At 41.0% G+C, this 7626-nt stretch overlaps 1 protein-coding gene across 1 annotated transcript in view; it reads right to left on the bottom strand.

Moving 5' to 3' along the window:
* PPEF1 (protein phosphatase with EF-hand domain 1) overlaps positions 1-7626 on the bottom strand; it is a 125994-nt gene that overhangs the window by 111099 nt on the left and 7269 nt on the right. The window contains 2 exon segments of the mRNA XM_006157973.2: positions 1823-1985; positions 7028-7129. Of these exon segments, the coding sequence (XP_006158035.1) occupies positions 1823-1892 (70 nt within the window). The 5' untranslated portion in view covers positions 1893-1985; positions 7028-7129.

Here is a 7626-nt window from a genome sequence, read left to right as displayed (position 1 = left end):
GCAATCCCTTCTCCTCCATTCTCCTCTTGGGATCTTGGGCACACACACACACGTGCCCGGCGTGAGTTTAGGCGAGCGGGTCCGGGACGCGAACCACGGTCGACTACGTGGGAGTCCAGCGACATAGCCATTACGCTAACTGCTGGTTCCCTTCATGCAGCATTTTAAAAGTTGAAAAGTACTCAAGGGCCAGCACTGTGGCCTAGTGATTAAGGGAACTTGATCCCACATGGCCAACTGTGCAATTAAAATCTCTGCCCCTTGGCTTAAAAAACACGCTGGGCACATGTGCATGCCTCTAAATTCTGACAGGATGGAGAAATGAGGAGAAGGGTATCACCATGCCCCATTAGGGGGTACTTTCTTCTCTCCTCTCCCTCTTTCTCTGTCTCTCTCTAGTGAGCACACATACCCTCTGGCAAATTATTTTAAAAAGTATCTTAGGGGTCAGCAGGTGGTACAGTGTGGTTAAGGCATTAGACTCCCACATGGCCAACCACAGTTCAAACCCTGGACATGGTGGCTTGAAAATCATGCTGGGCATGTGTGTGTATGTGCACAAAATCCCAAGGAAAGGGATTGTGACATGGACTACCCCCCCTCCCCAGGGAGGGAGGGTCAGGGAGGGCCACTATTTTCTCATTTTCCGTCTTTCTGTCTTTGGCGAGCACATGCACTCTATGGAAACAAAAAATACCAAAAAAAAGTATCTCAAAAAGAGGATTTGCTTTTACAATTTTGGTTTGGCATTTTTTTTTTTCTACCTAAGAAACTTGGCTAATCCTAGAAACAAACAAACAAAACAAAAACTGCTCTTTACTCCCTACTAATAAATTACTACTATGGAATTAGTTCAGTTGAAAGTTTTAAAAGATCTATTACATGGTGTGCTTAAAGATTTGAGTTAGTGTATCTCCCATATCCCTTCCTACTTTCAGGAATTAGCTTGCTAACAGGAGAGAGAATAGCATTTGATTCCCAAAGGAAAATCTTCTACACTAACCAGTATAGACTATTCTGCCTCCTAAACTCTACCTGAAGCCTGAGTAAACTTCCAAAACCAAGATGTGGAATAGATATAAAAAACTTATCTATAATCTAGATAACAGAGGAATGGATTTTAAGAGCAAATGATTAACAGAAGTGTTGCAGCTTATTTTTTTGTTTTTATTTTAAGTTGGGTGTGAAGGCTACATTCCTTCAACACTCAAGTGAGTTTCAACTAGATTCCAGTAGCCATAAGAAAGAATCTCAGTATAAAGTAAACAAAGGAAATAGTCAAGTCTCTAATTACATGGGGTGGAGGGAGGTATGCCATCTATTTAGAAACAATGCTTTCTGGGGGGTGGGGACAGATGATCTAGCCTCCTCCCCAGGATATTTGAAAGACATGAGACAAATCTCATGAAGTTCTGTGTTGACGAGATATAAAAAATAATGTGACCCTAGAGTTATAGAATCCAATAAAAATTCAATGACACTACTGAATGTCACATAGGTATGGATACAGCTAGTTTTAAGAGTAGTGGAAGAAACAGATATAAATTACAATGTTTGTTCCCTGCCACTGAGTTTTAAATTGAGATTTTATGTTGGTACATTTTCAACTGAAATCAAATAAAACATAAAATATCTCATAGATAATACTTTATGGTATATCATAAATTTAAAGCTACATCTTCCTAAAGGGAGTTTCCCATGTTCCCCAATCTTTCACCTCAGTTCAAGTGATGATGCCTTGTACAAAATCACACCGGGCAGCTTGAGACCCGTGGGAGTAAATGAGAAAGGTCATAAACACAGACATGTTCCCAGCACTCACCGGTCTCAGATTTCTTGTCCTTTGTTGAAGAAGTACCACATCCCATGATTTCTATATCATGTATGTTCATGAATTCAACTTTGAATTTGAATACTGAGTGTGAAAAATTCCTCCTTTATGCTGAGAAGAGTCACTCGTAGCTGATGCCCTTCAGTCATAGATACTAATGAGGGAGACACAGGAGGGAGGGAAAGAAACCGCCAGTTAGCAACATGGGAGCTAAGGGCTGCTCAGCAGGATTTATTTGATGCTTCTACTGAATCGCTGTTTATCATGCGATGTGGAAAGTGATCAGATATAATCCTGGTTTATTTTCTAAAACACAGAAGCATCTACAGAGTAGCTAGAGATCGCTTTTCATGTATACATAAATTACAGTTTCCCCATGTCTAGGTCACATCAAGCTCTGTTTTTGTTTTATTTTGTTTTGTTTTTAAGCATTAAAAATTAAAAGAAAAACTGACATGTAACAGTTTCTCACTAAAATATAGTGGATAGGCAGGGAGGAGCTGACATCATGTAAGCTGGGTTTTAAGCTCAAAGTAATTAAATCTATCTGGGCTTTTAAAATCAAAAATTGGAGGCTGTGTGTGAGACAAAAATAATGTATTTAAACAACTATGCCAAAATTCAAATCAAAATGAGTTATTTGTTCTGACAATGCTTCTCAGAATTATTTGGGGGTGCTCATTTAGAAAAAAGGGACTCAAGACCTCCCCCCACATTGAGGAATCATTATCTGTGAAAGTTCTCCCCCCTTTTTTTTGCCAGAGGGCACATGTGCTCACCAGAGAGAGAAAAAGAGACATAGAGAAAGAGAGAAAGATGGAGAGGGAGTAAGTACTTCCAATGTGGCATGCTCATACTGTATTCTCTCCTCCATTGCTCTATCCAGTCAGGGTTTTGGGGGCATGCATACACATGCACACACACACACACACACACACACACACACACACACTCATACACACACATGCTCTGTTTTATTTTTTCACGCTAGGACCAGGATTCAAACCACTTGGTTGGCCCTGTGAGATCTAACTCCCTTAACCACTAGGCCCCAGGGCTGGATCACAGTGCCCTTTTTTATTTATTTTTTATTTTTTTGAGAGGTTTTTGCTATAGGGCACATACACTCGCCAGGAAGAGAGAGAGAGACAGAGAGACAGAAAGCGAGAAATCACCCCCCCAGAGGAGATGGCCACACAGCAATCTCTTCTCCATTCTCCTCTCGGGATCTTGGGCATGCACGCACACACACCCAGGTCTAGGACTCAAACCACATTCGACTACATGGGAGTCCAGCAACATAGCCATTATGCCCACTGCCGGTCCAGCACAGTGCCCTTTTAAAACAAACTCTTCAGGCATGCTGAGGTCCCTCTGGAGTCTGCCCTGAGCTCACTAAGCCTCTGATGACTTTGGTGAATTGGCATTTCCAGGATCACTTGATGAGAGTTTTGTACAAAAACCCTTACTGTAGTATACCATTTCATTGTTTTGGGGGGTGATGTTGCCTTATTTTGCGATGCTCCAAACCAGTCTGATCTTTCCTTGATAGGACCAAAGTCAGAGGACAACTGACTCTGGACTCTACCTGGTATGTCCATTTTTCCATGACTACTACACTAAAAGCCTCAAAATTACAACTCAACTGAAGAGAAAACTAAAATGAGCAAAATATTCCACAAGTAACTTTCTTTGTAAATATGCCTTGAATCTCTGACACCTCCACAGTGTCCTTCACATAGCAGGTGTCTGATAAATGCTAAATGAATGACTGAATAAAATAATAAATATTTCTAAGCCAGGGTAGTTAAAAAATTAATTGTTGAAAATCACTATTAGCCCATTATTTGATACATAGATATGCATTATTTGATTATATAAAAGCCTTTTTATTAAACCAGAAAATGGGTAGTGCTTACATAAATCCATTTTTAAAGAAAATTTAAAAGTCATGATGGAAAGAGATTATAATTATTCTAGATTTCTTTGGTTGTCTATTAGAAAAAATAATTGGCTTTTCAAATTTTTAGATTATTAAATAAGCATTAAGCTATTTTAAAATTGTTTTTCTTTCTAAACTAACAGATAAAAGAGTCAGCTCTTTTTTTTTCTTTTTTTGAGAAATATTTTTGCTAAAGGGCACATGTGCTTGCTAGAGAGACAGAAAGCAAGAAATCACCCCCCATGGGGGGTGGCCATGCCACAATCCCTTCTCTTCCATTCTCCTCGCAGGATTTTGGGCACACATATGGGCTTGGCGTGAGTCTTTAAGCCGCCGGGTCTGGGACTGGAACCACGGTCGACTACGTGGGCGCCCAGCGATGTAATTATTACACCATCTGCTGGTCCCTCTTTTTTCATTCTTATTAAAACCTGAACTGGTTAAAGCTGGTTAAGGTGCTCCTTACCTTACCACTCCTACATGCTGCCCAGCCTAGGTTTCAAGGTGGAGAGGGGTGAGTTTGTAAGCTGAGTGTGTGGGCCTTTGAGGACACTTCTGACTATAAAGCTGATAAACGATTTGAAGATTTTCCATTACTTGGTAAAATCTAAGCTTCTTCCATTTTGTACCCTCTGTCAGCATTAGAAAAGCACTTCGTGCACTAAAGAAGTCTCTGAACAAGTGATTCCTGGCGCCTAATAGGAGTTCTCAGGCTCAAGAGGTGGGAGGCTTTTGCAGGTTCACAAAGATCCTAGGATGCCCCAGTCAGTGACAAACCACTGATGTGGATCTTGGCCAAAAACAGCTGACCGCTGCCCGGCATTGCTGCCCCTCCCAGTATATACCAAGGACAGTTTTAAAGAATAAACATGAAGTAGTGACTCATCCTTGGCACTCATGTATAATCTGCAAAACAAAAGAAAGGCTTTGGCTAACAGGTTTTTTACTGTGTACGTGTGTTGGGGTGGGGGGAATTAGAGGGTGGAACCAGTCCATCCCAACCACATTTCATTTCCAAAGCTGAAAATACAAAGAAAGAACCAAAAATGGCCCTTTGGGGGCAATTCGACCTCCACCACCAAGCACCAAGTGCTAGCCCAGCCTCCCCAGATTGTTCTTATTCATTCTAAATGTTATTATATTTCAAAGGGCATCTCTATCCCACTCCCACAACTTGGTTCTGCCACCTGAGCATGATTCTGCCTCTGGCATTTTAGATGTCAGCTGTGTAGCTCCCCATGCCAAAATCTTAGCTTTTCCTAGAGATGTTGGCTTTTGTGAGAAATTCCTACTCTAGCTCTGGCCCTGAGGAACTCCAAACCAGAACTCATAGTCATTCAATTGGTACCAACACCCACTCGCCCCCAGTCATCACAGTGGGACTTCAGTAGACAGGTCTAATTCTTTCCCTTTGGACTGTGTAGACACTAGCATGGAGGATAGATACTTTATTAGGCTCACCTTTCTGCATTTTCTTTAGTATTCATTGAAGCAGAAACTTTATAACCTGATGTCTATGGCCTAAATATAATGAAGGGACATAGGGTGTGATAGAGGATTCCTTGGCAGACCACATTAAAGCGGTCCCTACTACCACTACCTTTCCAGCAGAACACTTTAGCATTTGCTGATATCTGGGGTCCAAAGTGAATAAAGGGAGGTCTGGTGATGAGGTGGTGATCCTTCCTTGGTCTCATCAAGTGAAAGGAAGAAAAAGGGAAGAAACTATAGCAATCACCAAAAGGTATCTGAAGGTAACCATTGATAACATCAGACATGCTTGGTATCAGGAAGCAGCTTGGCCTGGTGCTAGGTTTTCTAAAGAGTGTTTGGGGAAAAGTAGCTGTGTGTGGCTTACAACCCTAGGAATAAGGTCCCAAAAGGCCTTACCATCAGATAAATATAGGAAAGGTAGACAGGTTTCTTTATTGCAGAACTTCTCATAGCCTTCAATATATTAATATGCATTATGAATCTCTGAGAAAGAGTTAACTACTGTTTCCCAAATAGCCTAAAAGGGGATCCTTTTGAAATAAAGCATCTCTAAAACAACTGTTGTCCCTAACTGCTTAACACTGGCCCAGTGGAACCTTGGGTTTAAAAGTCAGACAAACCAGTGTGTGAATTCTCAGTTAATCATTAATTCTGTTTCCTCATAAGAAAATAATCATAATACCTTACTGACTTATACTGAGGACTTAATGAACAGCTCAGTGGTGGAAAACTGGTTTGGACAAAGAACAACTTTTCTTAGCTGATCTGAGTTAGGAGGGGCCATGCATGGGTAGGTGCTTACTGTGTTTGCTCAAATATTTTCCTTTAGAATGCTTGCCTGGGGTCTTCCAGAGACCAAACCCATTGGGTACGTACAGGTTCTGGGATAATCAGAGGTCCCCTAAATAAATGGGCTCTCTTCCTTAAGAGCTCTGAAGAAAACTGCATCAGTAATAATAATAGTAACAATGATAGCTAAAATCACTACTATTTATTAAGGGACTACTGTCTACCCAGTACAGAGGTGCTTTTTATTTCCTATTACTCCAGTTAATCTTCATAGCAAACTTTCAAGGTAGTACCATCACCTTCATATCATAGATGAAGAAACTGAGATTCAGAAATTAATTATCATACTCCCTGGCACAGCTGATGAGTAGCAAAACTGAAGATTTATTCTGTTTAATCATTAAAGAACAAAAATTCTGTCCACTAAAAGGCTGGCTATGCCTAATGATTTTACGACCCAATCTGAACAGTCTATGTAAGAACTAAATGACTAACGAGAATTACTGAACATTGCAAGGAACTCTGCTTCCATTTCTTCTGGATGTGTGGAAACCCTGTGGTCCTAAGGCTACAAGAGGCCAAGGGAACTAAAGGAAGATTTCTAAATACGAAGTTGTATAGAACTACAATCCAACTGTGTGCAAATACCCCACCAAGGACCCTTCTCAGAGTAGCCCTATCCTCATTTTCGAGCTCTCACCCACATGACCACAGAGTTTTTGCAAACATCAAGTTTGTTTGAAATACAGTACAACTCTTCGGTTTGCAAAGTCATCTATCCACCTTTAAAAAATGATGACAACTGATTTACAGTCAGCATCTCAGAGAAAAATCCTTCGGAGAAATTGCAAAGCAATAAAATATACTGCAAGGACTGCACATTTCCAGTTCTGTTGCCACACTATCTATGTTTATAAATGTAGAATCCTGCTTGCCTAAAATGTCTAAGAACAAACAAACAATCAGATTACCTGTTTCTTCTGCTTGGCCACTGTAGAGGCTTTTCCTCACCCCAGGTGTTCCAAGAGAAACAAAGATGACAAAAGACTTTCTCTATGAGGGAATGCAGAAGTCTGAAAGAAAAGAGACACAATTCCAGCTCTCTCTGAAGCACAGCACCACACACACACACACACCACTCACATCTTTGCAGGAAGAGCTCTTACTTAAATAAATGAATGTATACACACACATCCGCAAAGAAATAACTAAAACAGAGCCAGGCTGCTTTGCCTTTCAGCCTGTAGGGAGAGCCCAGAGCCCCAGATCTGGGAGAAGCTGAGCTGGCCCATGAGCTGCAGTTCTCTGTCCCAACCCTGCTCTGTTCCTGGCCTGGAGATAAAGGGATGTGCTCCAGTAATGGGCTGCAAAGTCAGCGATCACATGACTGCTTCCAAGGGGACCAGGCTCTGTACAGGCAGGACCAGGCTGCTGTTTGTATAAATCATCTGTATCGATACAAAGTAGAAAAGAGAATTTTAGTAAAGAAGGGCGGAAAAGCATGTTCTGGGTCAACTGAGGATAATTTGTAGAAAACATTACAGTGACCTGAGTAGAATTAAGAGAAGGA

Source organism: Tupaia chinensis, unplaced genomic scaffold (assembly GCF_000334495.1).
Source record: "Tupaia chinensis unplaced genomic scaffold, TupChi_1.0 Scaffold000567_1, whole genome shotgun sequence".
Lineage (NCBI taxonomy): Eukaryota > Metazoa > Chordata > Mammalia > Scandentia > Tupaiidae > Tupaia > Tupaia belangeri.
Note: the sequence above shows the minus strand (reverse complement) of the source record. Positions and strands in the feature narration are given on the sequence as shown.